Raw genomic sequence first — 14,642 nt, forward strand, 5'->3', positions numbered from 1 at the left:
AATCTTACAAAAAAAATAAAAATACAAAAATAAAAACTCACAATAACCTGGTTGCATAAGTGTGCACACCCTTAAACTAATACTTGGTTGAAGCACCTTTTGATTTTATTACAGCACTCAGTCTTTTTGAGTAGGAGTTTTTAGCATGGCACATCTTGAGGTGGCAATATATGCCCGTTCTTCTTTGCACTCTTCTTTGCTCCAGATCTGTCAGATTGCGAGGACATCTCCTGTGCACAGCCCTCTTCAGATCACCCCACAGATGTTCAATTGGATTCATGTCTGGGCTCTGGCTGGGCCACTCCAACATAATCTTCTTCAGGTGAAGCCATGCTTTGGATGTGATTTGGATGTGTGCTTTGGGTTGTTGTCGTGCTGAATGGATGCCTGAAGGTTTTGTGCCAAAAATGCCTGGTATTTGGAACTGTTCATAATTCCCTCCACCCTGACTAAGGCCCCGGTTCCAGCTGAAGAAAAACAGCCCCAAAGCATGATGCTGCCACCACCATGTTTCACTGTGCATATGGTGTTCTTTGGATGATGTGTAGTGTTGTTTTTGCGACAAACATACCTTTTCGAATTTTGACCAAAAAGTTCAACCTTGGTTTCTTCAGACAATAACACATTTTCCCACGTGCTTTTGGGGGACTTGAGTGAGGAACAGAAGGGTTAAAATTAAGAGACCACTGCAAATTGAACGCTTCACTCAAACTATTTTGGAAAGGAAAGAAAAAGGTGCAGTGGTCTCTAAATGTTTTATGGAGCTGTATTATACTTACGACATTTAGCAGACGTTCTTATCAAGAGCATCTTACAGTTACAGTAGTTAGTGCCCATATTTAAAAAAAAAATCATACTGATTCCCACGTGGGAAGTAAATGCACAATCCAAATGAGCAACACGAATGGTGTGGGGGGTCACAGTTAGCTCAGTCTCTTCATTTTACTCCTTCTATGGATAAGTCCATGTGTGCCTGAGTCCAGACCCCTCATCTCTGTGTTATGGGGTTTGGCTAGTCGGCCTGCCGCTCACATATTGGCAGCAGCTGAAGGCTTTTGGTCACGCTGCAGCTGGGAGCTCCTTCAGAGCTGAGCCAGACTCCAGGCGGCGGAGCCCAGGGGAGCAGCACCACACGTCTGCAAAGGCCGGACAGAGACTACCTGCTCCTCCTGCCCTTCCTCCCTCCTCCTCCTCACCCTCTCCCTATGACACACATGCCAGTCTGAGCAGGACTGGGCCATGTTCAGTGGGATCAAACGTTTCATAAACATTTTAAAACAGTGTTGTTTTACCTGAACTGAGTTGGTTGGATTTGTTTCCCCTACGGTGTCCCCACTACCCCACATCCCCCTTTTCACAGAAAAGGAGCAGGTAGCGGAGCGGGTAAATGTATCTATATTATATATAGCCAGGCAGGGCCACGTGAGGGCTGGATAATTTTACTGTACGTTCCTGTGTTGAGGTGCCGTCTGGGCACATCGCTGGCCATGGTGTAATTGACCGGTTTCACTGCCCGTGGTCAGTCGGCTCACGCCCACACACCGTGACTTGGTGGCCCCGCTCCGTGCTCTCTGCCTAGGGGAGGTTCCTAGGGGATGTCGGTGGTTCACCAAATACCAGGGGGCGTTTCAGTCATATGTGTGTGTGTGTGTGTGTGTGTGTGCGCATGTGTTTTGCAGTATTACAGATCTTAATTATAACTGCCCTTCTAAAAAAATACTAGGATACTTTTCTCATGTGGCTCAGGGGAAGAAGCTGAACGCTTTGAGAAGCAAATGGAGAATGAAGTCCTACAAAACGAACAAAAGTTTAGAAATGCCTAAAAAACGTTTCAAAATCCATTGGCTATCAGGGCGGAAAATCATTTCAGTTGCCAATTGCAGGCGAAGTACATACAGTACACCAAAATATGTTTGACCCAGTAATTATGTCCTCTGGGCTTTAAATACACTTCCTGCCCTCTTTAGTCCGTGGCGTTTCACTTCAAAGAACCTCATGCAAGATTTCTACACAAGATGGAACAAAGCGCCTTGACAAAACAATCTCACAACCACATCAGTCAAGGTCCACAGTTAAGAAAATGTTCACCTAAGTAAACAAGTTGTGACTTCTCTGTCTTCATGTATCTTTCACACCACAAACAAAGCAATTGTTCGGTATCAGGCCATCGCCAGATAGCGATTGAGCACATACCACACAGAGAGAGAGCGAGGTGGAGAGTGAAGGAAAGAGAGCGGAGGGGAACATGAATTGCTCCTGGTTGAACAGCCTGACTCCCCAGCCCATTCCCCACAAAGAGGGCTTTATATCCCTCAGGTTGCCACTCTGGGCCCAGTCAATCTGTTCCATGTTTCCTTAGGAAATGTTCACTTAGTACAGGGAAGTCCAAGGCTTCCCACAGGCACCTTTGATTCTGACCTTGTCCAAACAGTTGCTGGGGCGATTACATGGGTCAGGGCAACCCAGGGGGGCCCATGAGGTCCCTAGTAAATAAACGCACGGGATGAAGACAAATTCGAAATTCCAGACACCTCCAAACTGTTTTCATGTCCAAATATTAGCTCAGTAGCTGCTCATTTTCACAAGCACGGGTACGTGAAGGCCACTGTACTCAAAGCTGGAAAACTGAGGAGATGGATTTGGCCATTAGCCAGTATCTACCAGTCAATACAAAAGAGCATATATAGCATATTAGGCATGAATAACCAGTAATCAAATGGCGTGTTGTACCTGTCTGTCTGTCTGTGTGTGTGTGTGTGTGTGTGTGTGTGTGGGAGGGAGGGAGGGAGGGAGGGAGGGAGGGAGGGAGGGAGGGGGGTGACAGTGTAGAAGGGATTCGACATTGCCTTTGCATCTAAAATCTGGAACAGAATTGTGTACAGTATTCTGGTTGGTGCAGAATAAGGATAATAAACATTGGAATCAATGAATTACATTACTACAATCCCTGTCAGTTATTACAAATCATATCAGTTTGTGTCTTTTAATTATGCTCTTCCGTTATAGAGGTTTAGGGTGTGGTTACCGGGCGTGGTTTATGTATCTACTCTCAAAATCGCAAATTTGAAATGAAAGTGTGAACATTTTAGTGTTGTCAAAATAATATCAATGTTTCTATAAATGTTGAAAAAACTATTGTTGATGCAAGACCATAATACAAAAATACAGTCAGAAAGAAGTCTGAAGAGGAGACCATCAGTCTGAAGAGGAGACCATCACAGTCTGAAGAGGAAACCATCATTCTCTGAAGAGGAAATCATCACAGTCTGAAGAGGAGACCATCACAGTCTGAGGAGGAGACCATCACAGGCAGAAGAGGAAACCATCACAGTCTGAAGAGCAGACCATCACAGGCTGAAGAGGACACCATCACAGTCTGAAGAGGTGAGCATAAGAATCTGAAGAGGAGACCATGACAGGTTAAAGAGGAGACCATGACAGGTTAAAGAGGAGACCATCTCAGTCTGAAGAGCAGACCATCACAGGCTGAAGAGGAGACCATCACAGTCTGAAGAGGAGAGCATCACAGGCTGAAGAGGAGACCATCACAGTCCGAAGAGGAGACCATCCCACCACACTGTATGTGTAAATGCAAAGATTAGCACTACCCACCTACCAGTTCCCAGATAAACCACTACGTTTGACTAGAGTCCTGACAGTGGTGAAGTATCAAGCTAAATGGCGGCCATTTCGAACCAGACAAGCATTGTGAACAGTGAGCAGCACAATGGGAGCAATAAGTCTGTTTGGCCTGCAGGGGGAGCCCCAGGCCAAATGAGTCACCACCCTCAATTCTGTTCAGGAGAAATAGCAGTGTGGTGAATGATGGCTAAAAGGAGGCTCAGCCTCTCAGTCACATGTCTGCCACATACACACATCTGCAGTTCTCATACAAAAGTATAGCAAGTGCTTCCAGAACTGGATTGCAGCCACAAACTACCACTGCATACACACATACACAAACGTTCACTCACACGCCTGCTAACGTACACTACATGAACAAACCACAGTCACACACACACCTTTTCTGAATTGCTATGGAAAAAATTATAAAACTATCCAGAAGTGATGTACTCCATGGGGAGAAGATAGTGCAACATATCAGAACAGCTCATGAAAAAGTAAAATCATGAATTTCTAGAACAGAGCAATTAGAGAGAGCGATTGTGAGAAGTGTACAACAATTTGTTGTCATAGCATTGGCCTTTCCATCCTAAATCGGTATGCTCTGGTTGGAAGTATTGAAAATATGGTGAATAGCTTCATCTAGTGGTGATCCCATGTAATGTCAAGTGGAGTGGCTGATGTTCCTAAAACACTGACAATGTGGCATGATTCCCACTTTACAGACATGTGTGTCTGTTCCCTGTCTCCTAGATTTCAAATTCCCACTTTACAGACATGTGTGTCTGTTCCCTGTCTCCTAGATGTCAAATTCCCACTTTACAGACATGTGTGTCTGTTCCCTGTCTCCTAGATTTCAAATTCCCACTTTACAGACATGTGTGTCTGTTCCCTGTCTCCTAGATGTCAAATTCCTACTTTACAGACATGTGTGTCTGTTCCCTGTCTCCTAGATGTCAAATTCCCACTTTTCAAACTTATTTTGGGGGGTAAAATAGCGGTGTGAATAGGACATTTTTACTTGATTGATTGATGTTTTCAGGATGGATTGTTTTTCTGATTATCAACCTGTAAAACATATTCCACAGGTATCTATTCATATAGAATATAAAAAGCTATATAAAAAAAATTGCCACACACCAGAAAACACCCACCTCCACTATTAGGGCAATAATTATGAAATGTAAGATCAGCTCTGTTGAAAATGTTTGGAAGAGGATGTGTATTTGGCACAGTGAAATTTGCCAAGTGGCAAAAAATCTGTGAAGATTGCATTGGAGAATTGCAAAAGTTGGTTACATCACCATGTCCCCAAATTAGAATTAGACACCACCAACATGTCAAAGTTTTGGAATGGTTGCCAGAAGAAAGCCTTTGCTGTTACCAAACCATAAAGGCAAGCACCTGCAGGTTTCTAAAGGCCATTGGGAGTTTAATTTCAACCATGTTCTATGCTCTGATCAAACTAAAATGCAGCATTTTGGCAACAAACATCAGATGTGGGTTTGGCATAAAAAAGAGCCATGTCGATGGACCATGGGCCACGGTTTGTAAGGCCACAGCCTTTTTTATATTTACCTACGGTGCAAATCATTCTGGAGGGCACTGAAATAAGAAAAATTGTTTTAGCAACATACAGGTTTTTTATACCATTTACAAAACTAATTTTGACCTAAAAAATCAGTGCATGGTCAAATGTATGTCAATTTACCCTCATATGGTAACTACAAATAAAACGTAATCATGCTTAATAGCACTAAGACTATGCTATAGAAAAATGTAAGTAACATCTATACTTTAGCGTAATTTCATCTAAATTAGAAGATTGTTCAATTACCATTAAGACTGTTACATTTAACACTGCAGCCTATCAAAATGAATTAACAACATTAATCCCCAGTTACAATAAAGGGGTTGATTATATATATATTTTACCTACTTTCAGTTAAACAGTAAAGAATTCAAAATGTAGTTAAAGTCTGTGATGGTAGGTGGGATATCAGATATTATTAATCTATCTTAAAATGCATATATAGATATTGTCCAGTGAATTAATGAATAAATGAATTGTGGAGGCATTCATGAGTAGTTAATTCCCAGATGATTTTCCTTGTGGGCTGTAGGATTATCAAGGAGGATTGTATTCCATGTAATATAGGTTACCTTGCTGGTTAAAACATGGCTTGGAATGACAAAAAGGGCAAAGCAATATGATACTCCTGGGCAGGAATGTGCTTATATTGAAATCAACACAGGGACTCTTTACCGGATGGTTACTCAATCCAATCCTCCACCCACAAGGTGGAGGATTCGAGTGAAGACAACTAAACACTTTTCCCAGAATGCTCACCATGGCAGATGGTTCAGGTAAAAAGAGGAAGACAACATCTCTGAAAGACCTGGCGTGCAAACTGACAAATATCAGACAGCTCAGTATCTCAGGGATAGGTATCACAGGATGTCACGAGGGATAGATATCACAGAACGTCAGGAGGGATAGATATCACAGTACATCAGGAGGGATAGATATCACAGTACGTCAGGAGGGATAGATATCACAGTACATCAGGAGGGATAGATATCACAGTATGCTTTTTATACACTGAGAACCTACGAGTGGATCTGTGTGCATATGTAGGATGGTGTTGTATAAGAAAGTGTGTATGTGGGTGGGGGGTGCAGGGTGTGGGGCGGGGGGCTGAGAGGCTGATCCTGACCCTGATTAGACCAGAGGCAGATTAGGATTCAAGGAATGAATTAATCAGATCAGATAAATGGCTCCAGCAGATGGACAGCAGACCCTTCATGTTAACAAGCATGACACTGTGCAAGACATTACTCTGTAAAACATTCAGACCTAACGGCTAAAGAAATCCTTCCTCCCCATGCTGATCTGGGATAGGATGTGTAAGTCTGGTACTAGGGTTTGTAATTAGTTGATCAACTTGATTGAATCAGGAGTTCTGCTCTTGTTCAAATGTGATGCACAACCCTCTGAGAGAACGAAGGAAAGTCAAAAAAAAAACACTGCCGCTAGATGCACTTTATTTCCAAGTGAAACAAAAACAAACCAAGTGGGGAGAATTCCAGAGCCTGTTTGGAAGCTCTAGAACCGGCAGAGACAACTGACAGGTGGAGAGGGGTTGTGGGTGACTGGGTGTTGAGAGAGGAAGGACACCATGGTAACCAAACCGTCCCTCTCATCCCCTTGAAAATGTCTGTGTGATGCAGTGTTGTCCAAAACTGGTGAGTGGAAATGTGCTGTGCTGTATTCACACTGGCTAACTCATCACAGATATGTAGCTCTCATTGCATTACCGAAAAAGCAAAAAAAATCAAATAAGCTTTTGTCGTCGTTGCTTTGCCTGCCCGTCCCAAGGCCTGGTCAGGAGATCACACAGCCTCCCTTCTCTGGCTTGTAGGGGTTCTTATCATCAGGCACTCCTGTTATCAGGAGGTCTGTACCAGCTTTGGACTCACAAAATTCCATAATATCCTTGCAAGTCTTGGACACCTAAGAGAAACAAAGTCCAGGGTCAATGCGCAGTTCAATGCCGTATCAGTTTACAGTGCTGCCCCGTGACCTTTCTGAATGACACAGGGCGTCTCTACAATCGCGGGGTACTCACAGGCTCCCTCGGCGTGTTGATCTCCTTCTTCAGCTGCTCCAGCTCCATCTTCATGATGTCAATATCTGACATGTCCCGAGCCATCTTGCCCTGTGGCACACAGAAAGCACGTTAACCGGGACAGAGGGCTTCTAGTCCTTTGGCATGTCATTGAAGATCAACCATGAGGTCGTTCCTCTAATTTAACCTGATGACCGTTTCAGGTTTTTCAGGTTTGAACCCTAACCGACCGTGTTAGCATACGGTTTAGGTGTTTTTCCTGTAGGTCTCCATCAAAACGTTTAAGTGGGTAAGCCCATGACCTTCAGGTCTTAAACTTCACCTTTCAAATCCTCTTTAGTACGAATCTCATGCTGGGATGATCATCCAGGGAACCTTGGCCTGTTTTCTAAAGCATGTGTGGAAAAATGACTCTAAGATGTCTCAGCAAGATAAAGAAGGTTACGGAACAGGACTAGCCAATAAGAGCATGCCCTACTCGTTGAGGAACATTCCATGATAAGTAATTAGGAATTTGGGTCTAATAGTTGCTTCTTTTTAACTGAAATACATCTTATGCACATCAGTGCTATGTATCAAACAACCCAAAACATCTGATGTATAATCAATCCAATTACCGCTTGGTAGTTTCTATGGCAGTGTGCCCCATTGGAGTTCTTGTTGACGAGAGCCCTTTACACATTCATGACACATCAGCATATAAAAAACACCCGGCCTTAAGGCTATGCGGTTGTTTCAGTCCGATATATTTTACTAACACAGTATGCAGACATAGTCAGACAACCTGTCCCAAAGCAAGCTATTACATGTAACATTGCAGCTATTAGATGTAACATGAACAATTTCAACAGGTAAGGAAGTCGCTGTCGGATGCAGCCAACTTTATGTTGCTATGACACTTAGTCAAACTGAGGGGTAACATCCTGCATTAATCAACAACAACAGACACCGTTTGTTTAGTTAACATTGAAAATGACCACATTTGATTAAAAAAAATAAAAATGCATTTAACGTATATAGTTAGCTTTATTGAGTCAGCTAATATTTCACCACTAGAATGCTGTTTACAGAGAAATCTCCTCATTAGATAACGAGATACATCCAACAAAACTGAAAACGACTCAGAGTTAATCAGTTACACAGTGACACATTGATCACAACAGTTCAAATGTGACACTAAACACAGTTGAGGAACATGAGGAGCATGTCACCTCCAATAGAGAACATAAAACAAAACAAGGACATATTCATTTCAATTAAATGCTCATATGAGTGAGAGTTTTCCTAAGAACTGGTCCAGGCTAATGGTCAAAGCTGTAGTTAGTGACTACATGGTCTCCTTGAGACGACACTCACCTATTGATTGTGGGGGCAGGCGATGCAGAGAAAGTGTAGCCTCTCACCCTTGTGGGACCGCTGAGATTGGGTTGTCTCTCTGATTCCAACTGAATTCCCCTGTCCCTCCCTCTCCTCTTCAGGGGCTCTCCAGCTAGCTGGCTGATATAGAGGTGGGAGGAGACTGTTGCTCAAGAAAACGCCCCTCCTTCTTTAACCCGATCCCCCGCCTTACCTGTTCCAGATCAGATTAGTCTATTGTAATTAACCAGGCCGAATGTCAGTCCCAAAGCACACATGACCCCAGGGGGACCACTGGAGGATGTGGAGGGAGAATAAGAAGTGTGAGGTCAACATGCTCCCAAAGACCCTGGACCTGCGTTCACAGCAGCAATCCTAACCTTTATCATAGGGTTTCAAAGATTGAATTCTCACCTCAGTGGTCCTGAACCTAAAAAACTTGAGCAGCATATGGATTGGGTGAGCTAAAGCTTGTGTTCACCTGTGTTTACCCATGAAAATGGGGAGAACAAAAGCAACCAAGAAGGTTTTGAAACAGAGAAGACGACACTTGGCGTGAACATTATTTGCCATTTCATACCCACATGAGGATGGTCTGATGAAGGGTGACTGATCAGAATGTCCGATGTTGTTGAACTAAATATGCATCTGACTGGAAGTGTGCAAATTGTTTTCTGTGTGTCCATCTTTGAATTTGAACTCCAGTACCCTTATTGACTGGTTCTAAGTGTGCAGTTGATTTTACCCCATGTGTTTACTGAGCACAAAACGGGGGGGGGGGGCAATTTCTACTCTTCATTCTGTGCCTATCTTGCTGAGCATGACACAAAGTCTACAAACATCCCTCAGATGTTTCCGTCTTTCCATTTCTCATGCAGGGTATTTTTGTTTTGGTCATTTATCCTTATTCAACCCTGATCATCATTAGTCTGTGCAAACGCTGTGGAGTGGAAGGTAATGCCTGGACACCGTGTATCTAATTCATGGAAATAACTAATAAGATAATGGGATGTCGTCTCAGCCAATGAGTTAACTAGCACTGCCGCTGCAGCATAATAAGGAATGGTCTATTTCTGAACACTGGAATGTATACTGGATGTAGAATAACCCAATTCCCCGGTTCTACCTAGTTCATGAAGGGCACTTACACAACAACAGGCCCAGATCTATTTTGGTACCAGTCATGAAAGACGCAGGGTTTGAAACTAAAAGGCAGAATTTGAAAAGACCTCACTGAAAATAAAACACTTTGTCAATTTGAAAGGAACCTATCTAATTTGAATTTGTTTAAAATTACAATCGTTTCTGTAGTAGTGTTAACATGCTTTGTTTACATGCTGGGCAAGAATAAATAATACGGGCAAGTGGCAAACAAGAGTTTAGCTTACGACATATTGACATAGACTTCAACAATGAAGTATAATTCGCAAAGTTACAACGTTGCATATTATACTGTACAGAGGGAGTACAATTCTTGAAATACGACTATAAAAGAATAGAAGTAATCAAAATATTTGTCTCTGAAAATAAGTTATTACCTTGCATCATGGCAAGAATACAGTCTCGCTTTTTAATTGGTCTTTCATTGATTGCACTGTCCAAATTCCAAAGTTTGTTTACTACTACTACCACCCCTACTGCAACTACCACCCCTACTACTACCACCCCTACTGCAACTACCACCCCTACTACTACCACTACTACTACTACAACTACCACTACTACAACCACTACTACTACTACTATAACTACCACTACTACAACCACCACTACTACTACAGCTACCACTACTACCACCCCTACTGCAACTACCACCCCTACTACTACAACCACCACTACTACTACAACCACCACTACTACTACTACAACTACCACCACTACTACTACTACCACTACCACTACCACCACTACTACTACTACCACCACCACCACCACCACCACTACCACCCCTACTGCAACTACCACCACTACTACTACCACCCCTACTGCAACTACCACCCCTACTACTACAACCACCACTACTACTACAACCACCACTACTACCACCACTACTACTACTACAACTACCACCACTACTACTACTACCACTACCACTACTACTACCACCACTACTACCACTACCACCACCACCACTACCACCCCTACTGCAACTACCACCACCACCACTACTACCATCACTTCTACTACTACCACTACTACTAATACCACTACTACCACTAACACTTCTACTACTACCACCACCACCACCCCTACTACTACTACTACTACTACTACTACAACTAGTACCACTACTACTACAACTAGTACCACTACTTCTACTACTAGTTATTACTAGAATGAGATACTACCGGTTCCTACCAGCGTAATTGCTTGACGATATAACTGTAAGCTGTAACCAAACCACTCATAAAGCTGAGTCATGGCACAATCAGGTAATCATTTAAACACCGTCAGCTTGGCCACTGTACAATAGTTAACAAAACTAACAGGCGGTCCTCTAAGGTCCACTCACAGATTCCCATTCACACACCGTCTCTGTGCTCCGATTCATTCAAGGGATTAGAACAACTTACTCAGGAGTTTAATGACAGACATCAAACTATTCATGTTATTTCAAACCATAGATAAGAAGCAAATGTATGTATGTATGTATAATTCCATTGATATACTGTAGACCATTATTTATATTAAACTAATGATTCAGTTTGAGAGGTTTTTGGGCCTACAGTGGGGAGAACAAGTATTTGATACACTGCCGATTTTGCAGAAAATCACATTGTATGATTTTTAAATAATGAATTTGCATTTTAATTGCAAATAAATAAGTATTTGATCACCTACCAACCAGTCAGAATTCCGGCTCTCACAGGCCTGTTTGTTTTTCTTTATGAAGCCCTCCTGTTCTCCACTCATTACCTGTATTAACTGCACCTGTTTGAACTTGTTACCTGTATAAAAGACACCTGCCCACACACTCAATCAAACAGACTCCAACCTCTCCACAATGGCCAAGACCAGACAGCTGGACATCAGGGATAAAATTGTAGACCTGCACATGGCACGCAAGGTCCCCCTGCTCAAGCCAGTGCATGTCCAGGCCCGTCTGAAGTTTGCCAATGACCATCTGGATGATCCAGAGGAGGAATGGGAGAAGGTCATGTGGTCTGATGAGACAAAAATAGAGCTTTTTGGTCTAAACCACACTCACCGTGTTTGGAGGAAGAAGAAGGATGAGTACAACACTAAAACACCATCCCAACCGTGAAGCATGGAGGTGGAAACATAATTCTTTGGGGATGCTTTTCTGCAAAGGGGACAGGACAACTGCACCGTATTGAGGGGAGGATGGATGGGGCCATGTATCGCAAGATCTTGGCCAACAACCTCCTTCCCTCAGTAAGAGAATTGAAGATGGGTCGTGGCTGGGTCTTCCAGCATGACAACGACCCGAAACACACAGCCAGGGAACCTAAGGAGTGGCTCCGTAAGAAGCATCTCAAGGTCCTGGAGTGGCCTAGCCAGTCTCCAGACCTGAACCCAATAGAAAATCTTTGGAGGGAGCTGAAAGGCCGTATTACCCAGCGACAGCCCTGAAACCTGAAGGATCTGGAGAAGGTCTGTATGGAGGAGTGGGCCAAAATCCCTGCTGCAGTGTGTGCAAACCTGGTCAAGAACTACAGGAAACGTATGATCTCTGTAATTGCAAACAAAGGTTTCTGTACCAAATATTAAGTTATGCTTTTCTGATGTATCAAATACTTATTTCATGCAATAAAATGCAAATTAATTACTTAAAAATCATACAATGTGATTTTCTGGATTTTTGTTTTAAATTCCGTCACTCACAGTTGAAGTGTATCTATGATAAAAATAACATTCTACATGCTTTGTAAGTGGGAAAACCTGCAATATCGCCAGTGTATCAAATACTTGTTCTCCCCACTGTACATGATATACTAAAAATGAGGTTCAACCTATCATGGACAACTGAACACAATCACGCCTTTGAAGGTCCGTTGGAAGTCTTGAACTAAAATCACAGCTCTCGTTCTCTGATTCATGACGGCTCTTCTTCACACCTAGATGGTGCAGAGCAAACAGGACATCGTACCTCAATCCCTCCTCGTAACTGTACCTTCCCTTTCATTTACATAGAAGTAATTTAGCAGACACTTTTATTCAGAGGAACGTACAGTAGCTAGTGAGCGCATACAATAAAAACATTTCCCTATCCTGTCGCTCCGCCATAGGAATTAAACACAAAAACCTTGGCATCGCACTTGACATTCCCTACAAACTGAGCTACATCAGTCATTTTGAAAAATCACACCACCAAGCCAACATGGCAGAATTTGAACCAGGCAGCCTACCCAAAGAAAACCAACATGCACTAGGGTGATGATAAAGCACAGGCCTTTCCAGTTCCAGGCCACCTTACAACGTGTGAGGTGATCCCCGGAGACCATGCAGACGCCAACACACCCTTAGCCTGTGTTGTTGAAATATCTATGGGGTATCAAGGGATTACAGGATTTGAGAACTGATATATGTTCTGATTGCTGAAAGACCTGTCTCTTTTACAGTTACTGGGGGTGGAAGGGATTGGAATGTTATCTGAAGACACTGGTACTTTTGGCCCTATGTGATGGAGAGAACATGACTTAGGCTGGTGCTTTTGGCCCTATGTGATGGAGAGAACATGAGTTACGCCCTTGCCTAGACCAACAATCAGATGTTGGTATTTAACAGGTTATAAAGTTATATGGTGTTGGTTACGACATTTTTTACAAGCAATAAATTAAAACACTGTTTTGGATTGTGTGACAGTTGAGTGAACACATGAATGACAAATGCATTAATAATTTAATAGCAAAAATCTAAATCAAAAAAAGTGTTTTGCAATCTGAATGGGGCTCTTTAAGGGCCTCCTTTTCAATGACTGACCTGTTTAGCCTAAAGAGCTAGAAAGCTGCTTCCTGATTCAAATCCTTCCAATCCCATTTCTGAGTCTTGACCGTCTTAGGCCAGGAGATTAATGACTGAACCCTCTAAGTCTCCACACCACTCTTCCTCCTTTATGTTTGTGTGTGTGTGTGTGTGTGTATCTCCGTGGTGTGGTTCGTGTGCAAGTTCATATGTGAGCATTTGAAGCATGTGTGTGTGTTCTGTGTGTGTGTGGGCGGGTGTTCTGTGTGCGTGTCTATCTGTGTGTGTGTTGGGTTTCACATGTATGATTAGAGTGGGTCACGTTGACACCGGTGTGATCTACAGGGCGAATATTATGACACCTGGGTTACTATTAACAGGACAGCTGGCAAGCACACACAACCAAGGACGTTACACGGATTGCTAACCACTCGAGGGTGGTGCTTGAGCGCTCCGCCTGATGCTGCATTCAATGAAATAGAAAAGAACACAGTCAAAGTATGAAAGAAATGTGATCAGTATACATTTACGGATAAATCATCCCATGTGGCTCATTTGGTAGAGCAAGGCGAGTGTCTGCTAAATTACTATTTTAAATCATACCTGTTCTGAACAGGACCTGGTATTTAGGTGCCGGCCTTTTCTATCTACTTTTCTATCTGCCATTAGCCAAATTGTCTGACTATTTTACATAAGTTAGCCATGAGCTAACAGCTCTTTGAGTTCTGTATGATTATATGTGTTAGCTAGTTATTACTTAGCTACTGTAATTAAATGGGCTGGCAAAGATTAGAAACAGGCCCAATTCTTGACCGAGAACTAACATTAGTCTTCTCACTGAATGTAAAAAAATCTTTGTATTGCTATTACCGAATGAAAAAATTCACTTTCGCTAACTTTACCTAGGTGACTTTCAACTTTAATCGCTTGAGATTCCAGACCAGAACAAGGCAGGAAGGCAGGTTTTTTCATTACTTTATATATTTACCTTCCAAGGCACAAGTCCAATGACTAAAAGTCCAAGTCAAGTCTCAAGTCTTTTGAACAGATCACAAGTCAAGTCACAAGTCAATTTACTGGTGACTTAAGTGCGACTTGAGTCACCAG

The 14,642-nt window shown here is 42.7% G+C and overlaps 1 protein-coding gene across 1 annotated transcript; it reads right to left on the reverse strand.

Annotated features, from left to right (window-relative positions):
* Positions 1–6,199: 6,199 nt before the first annotated feature.
* On the reverse strand, positions 6,200–8,753 carry gngt2a (guanine nucleotide binding protein (G protein), gamma transducing activity polypeptide 2a). The gene is made up of 3 exons (XM_010863891.3): positions 8,610–8,753; positions 7,254–7,343; positions 6,200–7,138 (listed from the first exon to the last, which is right to left on the reverse strand). The coding sequence occupies exons 2-3, from the start codon at positions 7,335–7,337 to the stop codon at positions 7,010–7,012; spliced, it is 213 nt and encodes a 70-aa protein (XP_010862193.1). The 5' UTR covers positions 7,338–7,343; positions 8,610–8,753; the 3' UTR covers positions 6,200–7,009.
* Between the last annotated feature and the right edge of the window lie 5,889 nt (positions 8,754–14,642).

Source organism: Esox lucius, chromosome 11, assembly GCF_011004845.1.
Source record: "Esox lucius isolate fEsoLuc1 chromosome 11, fEsoLuc1.pri, whole genome shotgun sequence".
In the NCBI taxonomy this organism is placed as follows: domain Eukaryota; kingdom Metazoa; phylum Chordata; class Actinopteri; order Esociformes; family Esocidae; genus Esox; species Esox lucius.

What these genes read in the sequence shown, in the direction of transcription:
- gngt2a (XM_010863891.3), bottom strand. Translation starts at nt 7,337, where the DNA reads ATGGCTCGGGACATGTCAGATATTGACATCATGAAGATGGAGCTGGAG. An exon ending in TCAACACGCCGAGGGAGCCT is followed by an intron (nt 7,139 to 7,253) that starts GTGAGTACCCCG and finishes TGTTTCTCTTAG; the next exon opens with GTGTCCAAGACTTGCAAGGA.